Raw genomic sequence first — 17,035 nt, 5'->3', positions numbered from 1 at the left:
CACAGGCAGGCAAAACACCCGAAGTAACGGGATCTTCATAAAGGTCTCAGGGTTTCCACTGTTCTGTCACACTGTTCTCAATGGCTCAGAAAACAAAGGGGCATCTAGTAACTAATGGTGTCTCAGGTTCCAGGGGACACCTGGGCAGCTGTTTTAATACTCCCTGGGGTGGCCATCTGGGCAGGTCAGAGCAGACACACAGTCTACCTCTTAGCACGGCCGCAGGCCAAGTTGCATAGTAAAAGAAAACTGGTGTTAAAGCTTCTGTGTGACTTTTCTTGGGCACGTCGGGGGCAATTTTAAAACGCAGAGAGTAAGCCACCAACACACACGACTAGACTGTTTTTAACTGAGGGTGCACTTGTGTTGTTGCTGTGCGCCTCCCTCCCACCAACTGCCTCAGCACTGCATGGCTGCACTGTACTTCCTGACCATCCCCTGCCACCAGACAATGACATTTATTGCACTTTATTGAAGTTTATCATATTCTTGATATCATCAGGTATTATCCCAAAAGTGATATGGCTATCCCACTATTAGGCTAGATTAAGACATGGAGAATAATATAATAAAATGTCTTCCCTACACAGTGGGATCAGTTTTTTTCCTAGCTAAAACTTATCAAGATAAATGTCTCCCATCTCCGTCCTTCAGTGCAGCAGGCTTGGCCACTAAGCCTCACACTCAGGTGTGTCACTCAAAGGTTGTCTTTACTCAGCCCACACTGGCAGCCCAGCACAAATGAGCCCCGCCCTCCTGCCGGGCATCCACCCATGACCACAGTCCCGGCAGGATCTACGTACTGCATCTTAGTGGAGAAGGCAGCGGGGCATGACACTGCTCGGCCAGTGAAAAGTTTAAACTTCATTCCTCTGGGTCACGTCTGCCTCAGGGAAGGCTTCCTAAAGAGCTGACAGGAAACGCTAGCAGAATTCCTGTGGGTGCAGATGGGACAAAGAATCATGAAACAGAACAAATCCCATCGGGTCCCCAGCACAGGCGCTACCAGATCTGCCTTGTTACATCTGCCTCCTTAAGCCAGGCACAGGGAATCACATCTATAAAGCTCAGAGCCCAGGAGGCAGAGGAAGCAGAAACAGCCCAGGTCCACACACACAGCAAGTTGCTAGGCCTCCGCTGTGGGAAGAGAGCACGGCGGAAAAAGGCAATGGCCTCTTTCCAGGCCTGGCCTTGCTCACATTAGGTTTCAGCCCCTCAGCTGACTTAGCCAGCAGTTTCCAGTTATTCTGAGCCAAGAAGAAACGGGACCCTGTCTTCTACTTGGTCAGGAAGACATGGGGGGGGGGGGGGGGGATGCGGCACACCAAGATCAGGTCTTCCAAGAGAATGAAGCACAGACCCAGCTCAACCGTTTCTCAGCCCTGAGGGATTCAACAACAGCCTGGCCACAGGCACCCTCCAGGACAGCAGACACTCAGGCAACTTTTAAAGGCTTAGACCAGCAAGCACAAAGTATCCTGAACCACCCAGTTCATGGAGTGCTAAAGAAAAGGCCTCACAGACCAGTGTCTACAAAAGGTCATGTGGAGAGGGCTGCTACAGGTTAAAAATAAAAACCCACCAAACGGACACTATCCCACCAAAAGCCCGGAAGGATAACACCCACTGCTTGCTTTGCTGGACCTGGACCTAAAGCAGCAGCAGCATCCCTACCTAGCCCCCACCCCCACCCCCAATGATGAGAACAGCAGCTGAAGAGCGGTCTGGGTAAGCCCAGGGAGCCGGAGGGGACTCTGGCTCAAGCCTGCCTGCACCACAGGAGGCTGCTCCTCATCTGTTAGGTCAGGCTGCCACATAAACAGCGGTCTGCTCACTGCTCAAACCTCTGACCTAATCCATCCTTCCAGGGGCTGTTAGGCACAGAATGCCAGCGTTCAGTGAGACAGTTAAGACTGCCTTGCACCGGTCAGGTGGCTGCAGGGGCCTCTCGGTGAAGTCAGCTTGGGGTGAACTCTCCAAGAACAAACAACAGATGCGTCTTCTGTTAACAGAAAGTTTGAACCTTACCTTACTCACTGCTTCCTATTCACTTAGGAGTCTGCCTCCCTGAACTTTCATTCACATGGTTTTGTTGTTTTATGGCTTCATCTGGGGGGAGGGGGTGGAGACGGGGTCTCTGGCTGTCCTGGAACAGGGAGGCCTCGACCTTGAACTCAGAGACTCACCTGCCCCTGGCACCACAGTCCGCACACCTGCTTTAAGCTATGAGATACACTGTTGTTTGTGCTGCTGCCGCAGGCAGGGTCAAGCACACGTCACATTTATGCTCTCAACGTGGCACCTGGAGCTTGTCTCACTTGCAACATCAACCGAAGAAAAGGATGAGAAGAAGCCCATGCCCACGGAATTCCCCTCATCCCAGCACCTTCCGCTCTCGCTTGTGCAGGGCAACCAGGAGGCCAGTTCCTGGGCCCATACAGTGCTCCGTGCCTGGCTTTTCTCTACCATCCCGTGGGGGCTGGGCCATCCTCAGGCTGCTCCTGGAGATGGTACAAGGCTAGCAGTGTGTGTGAATAAAGCCTCTCCTGAGGCCTCAATTGTCTTATTTTACACCTGTTCTCCATCACATCCCATGTAGGAGAAGACACACTGAACTGCCTTTCAAATGTCTTCTCTCACGGGATGGCAGGAACCAAATAAAGCAATCTTGACCCTTTTTTTTTCTGTGAAATTTATTGTTTCCACATTAAAAGATTTTTTTGGAGGGAAGTATCTTCTTTAAACCACATGATGATCCTATACAGCTGCCCAGAGTAGGACACCATCATAAGTCATTAACATGCCATATGAGTCTGAATAAATAAAAGCTACAACGCCCAAGTTATATACAAATATCTTAGGCAATAATGTTTACAAACCTATGTACAGTAAAACAAATGTAAACAGTAAGTGCAGCATGAGAATAATCAAGGGTGCAAGGGACAAACCCCTCTGGCGAGTCTGCCCCCCACGAGCTGGCACCGGCCAACCACAGAATCAGGCCCCTCAACCCTTCCCGGATGCATCTAGACGGACCCTCAGAGGAGAAACCAAAAATGCTCTGAGATGTTCAGTGACTGAGCTGGCAGGAAGGTTGCCGCCTGCGTCCTCTGAGTCTGAGGCACACAGAGGAGAGGGCAACCTTGACAGAGGCTGGGCCCTGGACTGCCCAGGGTGCCCTGCTGCCCGTGCCTCCTGCAGCTTAGACACACATCTCAATGCTCTGGAAAGCAAGCAACGGAATAGACTGCGTACATAAAGTCAGAAGGTACAGACAATGCTCCCTAACTCAGAGACTCTGCCAGAAACAGGCCTGAACTGCAGGGTGAGGTTGGGGGACACATGATTGTGAGCACTGAAGATGCCCGGCAGGAGCAAGCCTTGTCAACCTGATTGAGGGGAAACTTCTAGAAGATCTGCAATGGTTAAATAACTAAATCCTATCGCACAGCAAATGGGGCTTGGAGGCAGGTGTGATGAACGGGTACTTCCACATCCAGTAATCGAGCGATACACATATGTATCACTTGTAACCCACAAAAAGTGCAATCATGTGAAACCAACGGCACTACGGCGAGAAGAGAAAATAGCCAGTATTGATATCGCGCAGAGTCCTGGGGCGGGGCGGGGCCCAGCGGCCGCCACGGCATGCAGCCTGCCCTCTGCCAGCGGTGGAAAGGCAGACAGGGGCACAGGGCTGGACCCAGGCACCGAGGGACAAGGCGTAGGTGTTGTGGGCTGCTGGAAGAGGGCAGGGGCCCCCCTGGAGGCCGGACACTCACACACTGAGAGGCAGCATACCCGGTGCTGACGATGGGCGTGAGGAGCCCAGCCCAGGAGGAGGAGGAGCCGGATCAAAGCCGTTTACTGCCCTGTAGGGTGACCAGAAGAGCAAGGGAGGAAGAGAAGAAAAAGAGGCTCATTTAAAAATCACTCTTCACATAGGAAGCCCTCTGTAACTAGTCCTCCTCCCGGCCTACAGCAGGACCCCAACTGCTCAAACCCCTGCTGAGTGACTGCGCAGAAGGCACTGTGATAAGAGAACGGGAAGTTCACAGCCCTTGAGTACGGACACCATCTACCCTTGTCAGATGGGCCACTGTAACCGCAGTTCTGACTTTTTCTTTAAACCACTAGAAGGTCTAAATGTCTGGCAATAGAGAGTTCATTAAATAATTATACAACAAAACAATTAACTATAAGTACAACTATTAAGAATGTATTCTACAGTATTTTAACAGCAGAGAATATTAAGAATTATTTAATAATATAAGGGAAATGAGGGAGGCTACCTAAAAAAATGAATTAATTAGAAAAAATAAAGAAAATGGAAGCAGTATATAGCCTAGAGTCTATTCTATTCCAGCCTCTTTTATAGACACTGTTATGTAGTTAAGTGTAGAATAAATACAGCCACATAAACATATGTAAATATACAATGTGTGGTTTATATATACATATATAATGAAATCATCTATAGCATAGGAGAAAGTTTTAACAAAATGTATTCTACTAGTCCATTTTATAAATCTATTGCAATGCCAGTATCTCAAGGTAAAAAAAAAAAAAAAAAGAAAAGAAAAGAAAAAAGGAAAAGAAAAATGGCTAGCAATTAAAGCCAGATGGAAAACTTGTTTTTCTGCACTTACACAGAGCAACCCAGCTCCACACAAGCGCCAGCATCCAGGCACACCCAGCAAGGCAGAGGGCACCCCCAACCCACACTCCAGCATGCAGCCACAGGCAGCAGGGGGAAGGAGAAAGGAGAGGGAGAGCACAAGCTCTCTCAGGAGGCCACTCAGCCTCTACCCTAAGACACCTGCTGGGAGAATCTATCCTATCGGTGATGCTTAGGGCCACAATCCGTGACTCTTGTGCACCGTTACCCACTTGCTTGTGGAAGGATCCAAGGAGCTGAAACCAGACTCACAAGGAGACATTCTGCAAAGGCCACTGGTTCATAAGCAGTCACTAGTGGCACACAGAAGCACACATGCAAAGGGACTTGACAAAGAACCCCAGGACTTCCAGGAAATAAGAGTTCATGTTATAACCAGGCGCAGTGGTACACCCCTGTAATCCCAGCACTCAGGGAGGCAGAGGCAAGCGGATCTCTTTTGAGTTCCAGGCCAGCCTGGTCTACAAGACAGACAAGGCTACACAGAGAAATACTGTCTCAAAAAACCAAAAAGAAAATAAACAGAGAGCGAGCATGTTTTAGGAGATTGAACACAGCCAATACTTGGAATCTGCATCAAGCCAAACACAGAACCCAACAAGCAGGCTACCCCCTACTCCAGCCACCTCCCCTCCCCGGCCTGGCCCCACGCCTTGTTCTACCTCTACACTAGACAGAAGAGTTCTGCCTTTAGATCCTCTTTCCCAACAGCTGCGTGCCTGGCTTCTCCTGAGCCTAGGGCCAGTGTGTTTGTCACTGCGCACCTCACAACCCCACCTGTCTGCCACCTGCCTGTGCAGACCCAGAGCTCTGACGCTCTCGACCACAGGGGAAGAGCTACAGAAGACCTGGCATCAACACACACATCTCCACCCTGTCCTTGGCAGGGGCAGGCAAGCTTCACTACAGAAAGCCCAACTCACCCCACAGGGGCACACTGCAGGTTGCCACAAATTTGTCATATGGTCCCCGGTGTGCAAAAGCAGCAGCCACAAGGATTGTCCCTCACACAGAACAGGTGCAGGACTAAATGAAATGCAATTGTCCCCACTGTTACGGAGGAAACCAAACCAGTCATTAGCCCAGGCTCACCCACTTCGTGTTAGTGAGTTGTTGAGAACTGCCTCCAGCTATCCCAGTCCTTCCCAGCCTCCTCTAATCACAGGCCACCCAGGAGCCCTCCATGAGCAACACTTCCACGTTCCCAGTACACATGAGCTCCAGTAGAAAGCCAGTAACATCTCTGTGTGGACTGGAAAACTTGGAGGGTGGTTGGAAAAAGGGCCTCACCTAGCATTTCTCTTCTGAATCACTTGTGACCCACAAATGATTAAAAGCAGAAGAAAAGAGAGCTGACCTCCAGAAGAGTCGTCTGGAGAGGCCCTTTCAGGAAACTAAACTTATTCAATGGGGAAGGTTCCCAAGAGAAGAAAAGCCTTTGAATACCAGGTGCAGGTGTAGAGAAATAAATGCCCAGTGGACCACACCAAATTAAATGAAGGGCACAGGCAGGGATGGAGACAGCCCTAAGAATCAAGTGTGAAGAAGGCTCCAGACACGCAATCCCTGAACTTACAGCCAAGTTTAGCTAAGGTAAAGCTGAGGTCAACTCCAGAAAGTGTTTAGCAACGGAAACTTCACCTTGGAGCCAGGTGGGAAGGGCCTCTGCCACCACCAAGACAAAAGCAGGGCTCGGTCTGTCACAGCAGCCAGAGGAGTGGACCCGTGAGGGCAGGGAGGAGAGGGGGTGGGCAGCCCGAGACCAAGCCCGAGTGAAGACAGAAGCATGGAGCAGTTCCAGGCAGCTCCAGCTCCTAGGCTATGCCAACAGTTCAAAAAGAAGGTAAATTGTACACACTCCTACTTATCATCTCAGTTTAATATGGAAACAAAAGCAAGCACAGAGCAAGGAGTTCACTATCATCAGCTGCTGACAGGAAACAAGCAACGGCGGGGCAAGAGGAGCTCCATCCCCATGAAGACCAAGAGATGCGATCCTGCATCTTCTCCACCCCTCACCGCAAACATCACCCTGTTATATAACAGGGCATGCCACTGGGCAGATGCTCAGCCACCCAGGACCACTGCACTGAGGTTTTGTTTTAGTTTGTTCAAGTGGTGTCTCGCTCATTACCAAGCTGGCCTTAAGTCCTGCGCTCAAACCTCCTTCCACCTCGGCCCCCAACTAGCTGAGATCACAGGCACCCCCCTCCTGGTGGGCTGTTTCCCTGCACACTAACAGCAATGGTGCAAGCAAGTCAAACCGGAAACTGGAAAGCTCACTCGTGAGCTAAAAGTTGGTTAAAGCTGTCAGCCCCATGCGGTTAGTAAAGACCAGTCTATTAATGGGTCTTCCAGCACACAGCATGGTTAAGGCAGAGAAGATAGCACAGCAAACAAATTGAGTTACCCATGAACAACGTGGGAAATATGACTTTTTCTTGCCTAATAAAAAAAAAAAAAGGAAAAAAAATCATTAAACAGCACATCACATTTTCATATTGTGCCCTGAAATCAGCCCACACCTACCAACATATGACCCAGAAAAACTTGACTGGTTTGCCCACAATTTGCACCAGGCATAAGCAATACAAATAAAGCCAGATTAAACTCATGGAAGAAAAAATGTTTTAGAGCAAATTCAAGAAACACACAAACTGAGTATCTTCGAGGCTAGACTACAGAGTGGGAGAAGCTCGGGCAACCAGCCAGCATCACAGGGACTGGGAGAAGCCCCAGAGAACAAACTCCTGGTTCTAAGAGGTCCTTAGATAGTCAGATAATCTGCAAAAATACTTGTGACTCACATAAGGCCACGGAGCCAGATCAGCTGTGTGCAGTTTCACGGAGCAAAGCTACGCTGCCTAGGAAGGCTGCGAGCCAATGAAATAAACACTCACAACCTCCCAAGAAAACCCACCTGTCAGTCTCGTCACTAGTAAGCTAGTAATGGAGCCATAGACACTCCTCAGGAGCAAAGGGCAAGCAAGGCCAGCACACAGCCAAGGTTTTAAGATAGGGCTTTTCACATGCCAAAGTCCCAAGCCACACTTCTCTGGTTCCACAAAGCCTGGCTGTTCTTTAGCATGCCAGGGTCAATAATGTGTCTGGGGACCAGGCTGTCTGCCCTTTCCTCTTACAGCTGGCACAAACCATCTTGGTGTCTATCTAGTCAATAGGTTAAAACTGCCACAGGTAAAAAGCCAGGCTGACTACAAGAAAGGCAGAATGAAAGCAAAGCAGCAAGGAAGCAGCAACAGCACACCCACGGAGGAGACCCTCCAGAGCACTCCTCAAGCAGCACAGGAGGCTGGCGCTGCAGTGTGCGTCCACCATCCACATGTGAACCAGGAGACGCTCTCAGCCGATCTGTACAAGCACATCTCGCTGCTGGCCGAAACAGAACAACACAGAACTTTCATAATTCAGGAAGAGACACAAGCAGCGCTTAAGTGCTCATCAGGAAGAAGCACTCTTCTGCACTGTCTCCATTACTCAGTTCAGAGAATAAGGGAAACCCGGCATCCAGCTGCTCCTGGAGCAAGAGCTCGGGCAGAGCTCCCTCGGCATCCTCTCAGCTCCTCATGCAAGGGCAGGTTCATCGTTTCTGAGCAATGGCTGTGTGGCCTTCTGGGATGAGAGGCAAATGCAAGAGCAGTGAGCCAGGCACTGTGGTGCACGCCTATAATCCCAGCACTCCGGGAGGCAGAGGCAGACAGATCTCTGTGAGTTCCAGGCCGGCCTTGTCTACAAAGCAAATCCAGGTGAGCCAGGGCTACACAGACAGCCCCGTTTCAAAAACCCAAAAAGAGATGGGGGGGCAGAGGCGGGTAGAGGAGAGCAGTGAGCCTGAATGATAATTTACTTCTCCCTCACTATGACCACCCAAGCCCTGCCTACCCAATCTATCTGCGGTTCGTGCCTCCTCTCACACTAAGATGCGGCCCACCCAGAAACATGACTCCAGAGACTAACAACTACCCCACTGGAGTTTCCAACACTCTTGAAGACTTCCTCTAAACGCCATGTTCCAAAACACCTCAAAAATGGGCATTCCCAAGCCCGATGAAAGTACTTCTCCCACCTGAGGAACCCTAAGGGTTAAAACAGTTCTGACTTACACACTGATTCACAATGTGGTCTTCCAGGAGGTCCTCACTGTAGCCTTTCAAGACAGAAGTGTTGTAAGAAACAGCAGCAGCCCAGAATGCGCCACTACAGCGTTGAACAATAAAATTCTTTTCAAGAGTAGACGCTACGTAGCCGGGCATAGTGGCTCATGCCTTTAGACCCAGCAGAGGAAGGCAGATCTCTGCGAGTCTAGTCTTAGTTCTGGTCTGGTCTACTGAGAGAGTTCTAGGACAACAAAGGCTCGATAGTAAGACACTGCCTCAAAACAACAAAAGAGTAGACTGCATAAAACAACTAGGTGGGCTGGAGAGATGGCTCAGAGGTTAAGAGCACTGGTTGTTCTTCTAGAGGTTCTGAGTTCAACTCCCAGCAACCAAATGGTGGCTTACAACCATCTATAATGAGATCTGGTGCCCTCTTCTGACCTGTAGGCACACATGCAAGAGTAACACTGTATATGTAATAAATAAATAAATCTTAAAAAAAAAAAAAACAAACAACTAGGTCTTCCATAAACAAGCTGTAACAACTGAAGGCATTAGAAACACAAGCACCTTTCCAATTTTTCTAGAACTGTCCCTGCTTCACTTGCTGTTATCTTCAAAGCTGCCTTTTCCACTCACAAGAACAACGGCAAGCAATCATGAACAAGTACGTCAGCTGCTGCTTCAGCAACAACTACCTGAGGTAACACGGTCATCAGACAGATTACAGGTCCTAACTACTTCCCTACATTAAGTCATGTCTATAACAAGAAGACTGCTATGCATATTAGAGAGAAAACAAAATAAGGCAGAATGAAACATGCTGACATGGAAGGATACTGGCAATGTAAATCAAAACAGGCAAGTTACTGAGCAATATTTAAATTGCACTCTTGCACTGCAAGGAACTTGAGAGCGGATACATAAAAATCTGATTTTACATGCCTGAAAATTAACTCTAAGGAATGACCAAAATAGCATGAATGTAGAACTTACTTCTTACTTATATACTTCTATACCAACCAATTTTTTTTTACTAATATACCAATGCTTTAAGCTTAAAAGCTTTTATTTTAATTTGAATACACACACATACATTGTTTTTTGTTTTGTTTTGTTTTTAAGTCTCACTATGTAGCTCTAGCTAGCTGGAAACTGACTATGTACACGAGGCTAGCCTTGAACTCTCACTTGTATTTGACCCGGTGTCTAAACACTTGTAGTTTTCTAAAATACAAATAAAATAAATAGGCTTGGCATATAGTCTGCATACCAAGAGTTGCAAGGCTCCCCCCGTCTCTTAAAGGAGATTTGCTGAGAGTCTCCAAGCTATATGCACCTGGAGAGCAGGCCCACTGGAGCCGTGAAGATTCTCCTGAGCTCAGCACAGTAGCCTTTTAAGAGTCTACCCCCAGAACACTGTATGTTCCAGGGGCAGCAAACTCTGTGGGAACCAGAAGACAGTGACAGACCTCTATCCTCTGGGACTTGAATAAAAAGAGCCGGGGAAGCTCATCAGTGTGTGTAACCTTCAAGATTTTGGTGACCTCACCTAAGACTTGTAAACTTAAAACAGTCCAAGGACTGGGCTGTAGCTCAGTGGTAGAATAAGTGTCCAGCACACATGAAGCACTAGGTTTTATCTCTAGAACTGAAAGAAAGAAAAAAAAAAAAAGTCAAAGACTTACCCTTTATGGAAGAAAGTAGCACGCCCTGACCTTGGGCACTCTGGGCCATTGCTGTTCATTACCCCACAGTTAACGCTCCCTGGAACATAGGATTTCCGGGATGCTTGGTCTTTTGCAAAGTTCCTGCAAGCTGCTAACTTGGATTCTAAAGCCTACAAAAAAAAGAAGGAATGGCTGTCAAAACAGTGGCTGAATAGAAAACATCTGCATCTAAACCATTTCTCTTTCAGGCTTCAACCCTTACCCTCCAGGGTAACAGCCATTAGTTAAGCCATAATGAATTGTCTTTCTGGTAGACCTCTACACTGACCCCCTTTCTAATGAGCTCAAATATTTAACTTTTTCCTCTCAGTCTCACTGAAGGACAAATAAAAGCCACACCTTACAACTAAGAAAACTAAGGTGCCGTAGGTAGAGAAGACTCCAGACCTTTGACCCCATCCATTATTCGTAAAGTTATACAATATTGGTTGAGACTGGGACTCTGGGCATTCCTGTAGCAAGTATTACAAAGAATAATCACTTGAGAATGCGGTCCACATTTTGTAAAGTCTATTCTTTGTAAAGTTTTGTTAAGTCTATTCAGTCGTTTTGTTTTGTAAAGTTTTGTTCAGTCTGTTCTTCCCACTGCATCAGAACAGATCCATTTCCAATCTCACATAAAATGAAGCCATTTTCTTTGTGATAATGCAGTATACACTGTACATCTGATACCTTTTATCTATCATTAATTCACCTGCAAAGGATACTGGCCCTTTGCCATTTACCTCTAAGTCTAGCACTTTCCTTTACGCCTGCCGTGTGCATGATCTACCAGCAAATAGATGATGTGAAAAGAACAGGAACTCCTGATCACTCCACACCTGGAGATCATAAAAATCTGTCTTTCCCAACAAAATTTCTCCCAAGTCAAGTACCTTTCCACTAGACCCCCAAAAAGGAAAAAGATACATATGGTGAAAGAAATATTCCATTCCAATTTACAAGATTAAAAGATTAGACATCCACAGGAAATATACACATTCAAAATCCCAGTGGACATCATACCCCATCATTTCAACAGAAACATATGAAACAGTACCAAAACCAAGCTGATACTTCCTTTTCATGAGCTAAAGAATGACAGAAACAGTGACCTTCTAGGATGCTCTGAGGACCACCCATCAGTGACTCTGTAAATAAATACATCCACCATGAAACATTTCCTATACTCAAAGGGACTTTTCCATGCATGTAAATATCTGCTGAGCATCTACCACATGGCAGGCAACAATTATGTTCCAGCATCAGTGATCCACACAGGTGGTACAGGTAAGACTTCCAAACGCTCTACAGGCAGGGGTAGGTGCAGCCATGACTGTGATTAGTAAGACCGTCACTGAACATGGACAGATGAAGACAGATGGCAGACAGAAGTGGGCAGCAGGGTGGGAACAGTCAACAAACAGCTTCGGGGATGCCTGAAAGAGGACATTCCAAGGCGGGGGAAGCGCACTGGTGCTGAGTGCTTCAGGTAAAATTCAGAGCAGCACCCAAGTTGGCTCTGACCACACTGATACCGCCACGCAGTTTTAGGGGCTTCATCAGGGAAGAGACCAGACCAGAATGTCTAGAGCACACATGCTGTCAAAGTGCCATCAAGGGTGATGGTGAAGAGAGATGGACTATACAGAACAGCCTTTATTTTCACTCTGTAAAACTTAAAAAGCCAGGCATGGCAGGGTGCACCATTAATCCCACTACTTTGGAGGCAGAAGCAGCCAGAGTTCTCTAAGTTGGAAGTCAGCTGGTCTACCTAGCAGGGCTACACAGCGAGACCCTGTTGTAGTTTGGGTTTATGACATGTAAACATGTTTTTGTTTTAATCCCAGGTGTGGGACGTGGGACTGATCCAGACTGTCCACAGCAGCAAACTATTTGCCTTGTGTGAGCTCTGAGAGGGGCTCTTTGGCACCTGCAGATAGCTTAAATCTGAGGGCTCTGGAGAGGGAATAAATGCCAGAGCCCAGAAAGAGAGAAAGGGGGCTCAGAGAAGAAAGATGAAGACTGCTAGTCCTTCCCCTGCTGCTCCCGGTTGCTGCTGATGCAGTTTGACAAGAAGTTGGTGATCTCCTGAAACAAAGATTGGACTTGCCCGAAGGAACCCAACGACCCTAAACAGCAGAAAGTAGCTAAAGAAAACTCTGCCCCTCTCCCCACTAACCTTCCTTCTCTCCTATCCAGTGCTGAGGTATTGGAAGGGACTGGGGTGGATAAGGGAGAAAGACATATAAGAAACTAAAATATGATTGAGTTTAAAAGTATGCCAACAAAACCCTGTCTTTAAAACAAAAAAAGATAGGTGTGCTAAGTGATCCCAAGCTCTAGGCAGGCAGAGACAGAAGCAGGAGCATTCAAGGCCAGCCGGGGCTATAATGAGTTCTAGGTCAGTGTGAACCATGTACACCGTGGACAATGTCGCAACAAAAGGAAAAATGGAAGATGAAGGGAGGGAGGGAAAGGCTTAAGAATGTACAGCTCAGTGGCAGAGTACGAGCTCAACGCTCAGCAAGTTCAGGGCCCAACAAGATGCTGCGGTGGGGTAGCACTTCTCTCAGCAGGTCAAAGAGCCTGCCGTGCGGCCTGACAAGCTGAGCTCGGTCCCTAGAACTCATGTTTAGAAACAGACAAGACAGGCAGCCTGGGGTTAGAGAGTGTACAGCTCCTCCGGAGGACCTGAGCTAGGCCCCAGAACCCTCACAGGTGGCTCACAACCTGCAAGCCCAGCTCGGGCGGGTCTGATCCCTCTGGCCTCACACTTGCTCACGCATATGTACACGCATAATTAAGTAATAAGGAGAAATTCTGAAGACAAAAAGCCAATCGCGGTGCCCAGCAGCACTAGCGGGGACGTGTGTGTGCATGCACACACAGAAACATTACATATAAACGCACAGGGTAGCTGAGCATGATGGAACATGATCTCCAGTTATGGCTAGCCTGGGCTTCATGATGAGACAAAAAATACTGTCCGTTTTTACAGTTGTACGAGAAATGACATCTACCTGACTAATTTTCAAGTTACAATTTACAACTGAGCTCAAGAAGGAACAGGTGGGAGAAGGAAGAGAAGCGTGAACTGAGATGCAGCCTAACAAATCCAGAAAAAGATTTCATGAAGTTAATTAGGGCTGGGAATAACGCTCAGGGGTACAATGTATGCTTACGACGCATGAGGCCCTGGGCTCCATCTACAACACCATAAATAAATAAATATATTTATTAAAATTGGACTGAGAGGAAGCAGGTTAAGTTCCTTTTTTTCTTAAAGCAAAAATAAACACATTGTTTTAAACTATGGGAATGGACACTAGAACTGTTACAACAAATAGCATTAAAACATGGTTACCACTGGGTGGGGGTAGCACACACCTTTAATCCCAGCCCTTGGGAGGCAGAGACAGCCTGGTCTACAGAGGGAGTTCCAGGACAGCCGAGGCTACACAGAGAAACTGCCTCAAAAACTAAAATAAATAAATAAGTGTGTGTGTGTGTGTGTGTGTGTGTGTGTGTGTTTGTGTGTATAAACCCACATGGTTATCCAGGAGTGAGGAGGTCACTGTGTCCAAGCCAATTTTTTATGGTAGGGTTGCATGAGGATTGGGAGCTAACGTGACAGCTGGACAGTAGTCCACTTTAAGAGTGGAGCACAGGACCCATGTCTTAGAACATCTTCCCCCACAACTCCATCTTTGAGTTAGGGTCTTAACTATGTAGACCAAGCTTGACTCAAACTCTCAATCCCCCTGCCTCAGCCTCCTGCCGTGTTGTGATTACAGGTACATAATATCACACCCAGCCCCATTTCTTCTTTAGAAGAGCATGGTCCAACTTCTGTTTTTTCATGGAGTCTTGCATCAATCTAAGTGAAGGGAGCGGAGGAGAGATGGAGATGGAGCAAGCTAAGCACGGGCCACGCCAACCTTATGGCCTGAGTTCACCCCAGGAGCCCACATCCAAACACCAGCACAAGTGTCTGTCACCACAGCAGAGTCCCGGAGATGGGAGGAAGAGACTCCACGATCCCGGGTCAGAGCAGTGAGCTGCAGGAGACCCTGTCTCAAAGATGGGCAAAGAGGGAAGGCAAAGATGAACACACAAAGATGTCCTCTGACCTCCACATGAGTGCCTTCACTCACACACGTGAACACTAACACAAGTAAGTGAAGGAGTGGCAGATGGTAAGACATTGTAAGGGCTGATTATTAAAAAGAAGTCACCGATAGAAATACATGACTAATGCCAGACATGCCGGTGACACAGCAGCAGAATAAAATCACAAGGTCCCATAACTGTTTCCATTTGCTTGGCTATTCCCGGTGGCTGCTCTCCTTTGTGACCGAGCTGACAACTGTGAAATCGACAGTGACAAGAATGTTGAGAGTCCTGAAGGAGTAGGAAACAAGTACAAGCAAAAGATGCCAACAAAGACCAACCACCAGCACTACTCTTGATAAGATCTGGGCCCTGAGCAGTGAAAGGCTGGGCACAGTGGGCGCACCCTGCAGTCTCAGCTACGTGGGTGGCCGAGAAGGAGGATAACCTGAGCTCAGGGACTTCAGCCTAACAAGATGCTGTCTCAGACAACTCAAAGCCATCAGCAAACAACTCGGGTTCAGGCGTGAACTGCCTCAGTGGGTTTGCCTTTGATCCCTGGGATCCATGTAGTAGAGTGGAAAGCAGACCTGAACACTGGTCTGCCCTCTACATGCTCCCGGCCCATGCGTGCACGCGCATGCAAATACATGAACACACAGAGACACAATTTTTAGAAACATTTTGTAAAAACAAAACGAGAGCTGCCTCAGAGGTGAAAGCTCTTGTTCTTGCAGAGGAAGGACCAAGGTTTGAATCCCGGAAGCCACAGAGCAGCCCAAATCTGTTAATTCTAGCCCTAGGGAATCCAACACCCTCTTCTGACCTTGGCAGACACTAGGCACACACATGTGCAGACATACATCCAACTCACACATGTAAAATAAAGAAAAAACTAGTTTCATATTTCAAAAGTCAAGTTACTGAAAACAAGCTTAGAGCCAAGAATGGGTCGCTAAAGCTGAAGTGGCCAAGAGCAGTAAGCCCTAGAACAAACTGTGGCCGGCAATGCCACAAGCCAGATACTATCCCAGGAAAAACCAGAAGGATGAGAGCCGGGGCGAAGAACAGGATTTGAGAAGCTGCACTGCAGACAGGACAGCAATAGAGAAGAGGAAAAGCACCCACAGGTAACCTCATACCCAGGCCCTTCCAGAAACACCTTAAGCCAGTGCTGGGCATTTCCCAAATCTTTCTCTGCTCATCAGGGGATTCAATGCTTCTCAGTTTCATTATGGTTCTCACCACGGGAAGGAAACAGTCCAGTACTACTTCGGCAGTGGAAACACATGATGATGAGTAATTGAATGCTTACCCCTACTTTCCGCAAGAGATCCCCCACGATGTTTAGAGCTGATATCCTAGCAGAAGGAGTTAGTGGACTGGTTCCAAAACCATTTGGTATAGCTACAGGGAAGAAAAAAAAAAAAAAAAAAGGCAGAGTGATGACATCAGCAGCTCCTTTATAACTGGATTGTATTGATGATGTTACAAAGAAAAATACATTTGAAGCAAAATCACACTGTTTCAAGGTTCAAATTATAGAGAGAAGCATTATAAAGGAGCTTAACCATTACACTGGCAAAGACAGAGAGCCTTCAGCATCAACAGGTATTTCTGAAGATCCTAAAAACACAACTGTGAGGGCAGAGGGCTGCCCATTTTGTCACCTAAAGATACCAGCATGATGCTCCACTAAGAATATTGTGCTATATATGAACTCACAGACACTGTGGCAGCACACACAGTGCCTATATAGGACCAAAGCAGACAGGATCCCAGTGCTGAGATGGGGAAGCAGACATGAGCCTGTATTCCTACCCAAGAAGCAATCTTCAACTGACAACTATTCACAAAGAAAAAATTAAGTTTCTCTAAGGGCATCTCACAGGGTGGACACACCACATCTGAGGGCAGGCCCCATGCCCAGCAGCACTAGATGACCAACACAAAACAAACTCAAACATGTTTTTAGAGGGTTTTTTTTTTGTCTCATATTACTTTGAGCATTTTTTTTACCTTATCTATCTTTTGCTTATACATTTCCAATTTTGCTTACCATTTCTAATTTTGTGTTTTAATGGTGTGTGTGTTCTACTTCTTTTTCTTGTTAGTTTTTTTTTTTATTCTTGTTTGTGGGGTTATTGTTTGTTTTCGGAACAGAGAGAGAAAGAAGGTATGTAGTTGGAAGGGTGGGGAGGATCTAGGAGAAGATGAGCAAGGGAAAACCATGATCATAATATATTGTATAAAAAAATTACTTGCAATTTTAAAAAGTAAAGGAATACTACGCCAAACTGGGTGTAGTATTGGCAGGTGGATCTCTGTGAGGGTGAGGCAAGCCTGGTCTAGATATCAAATAGCAGGGCAGGCAGGGTTAGAGTGAAATCATTTCTCACAAAGGAGGGAGGAGGGAGGAG

At 47.2% G+C, this 17,035-nt stretch overlaps 1 protein-coding gene across 7 annotated transcripts in view; it reads right to left on the bottom strand.

Annotated features, from left to right (window-relative positions):
* Positions 1–452: 452 nt before the first annotated feature.
* Positions 453–17,035, bottom strand: part of Ndel1 (nudE neurodevelopment protein 1 like 1) — a 53,781-nt gene continuing 37,198 nt past the window's right edge. For 4 of the 7 annotated variants that reach the window (XM_021642485.2, XM_060364991.1, XM_021642484.2 and 1 more), the window contains 3 exons: positions 15,931–16,022; positions 10,482–10,633; positions 453–3,872 (listed from right to left, as the gene is read on the bottom strand). In XM_021642485.2, coding sequence (XP_021498160.1) covers positions 3,779–3,872; positions 10,482–10,633; positions 15,931–16,022 — 338 coding nt within the window. In that variant the 3' untranslated portion in view covers positions 453–3,778. Of the gene's footprint in view, positions 3,873–7,088; positions 7,124–10,476; positions 10,634–15,930; positions 16,023–17,035 lie in introns of those variants that run through there. The other 3 variants (XM_060364992.1, XM_021642488.2, XM_060364993.1) reach the window with 2 other exon arrangements.

The sequence above is a fragment of the Meriones unguiculatus genome, chromosome 11, assembly GCF_030254825.1.
Source record: "Meriones unguiculatus strain TT.TT164.6M chromosome 11, Bangor_MerUng_6.1, whole genome shotgun sequence".
Lineage (NCBI taxonomy): Eukaryota > Metazoa > Chordata > Mammalia > Rodentia > Muridae > Meriones > Meriones unguiculatus.
This window is presented reverse-complemented; position numbering and strand designations above follow the sequence as displayed.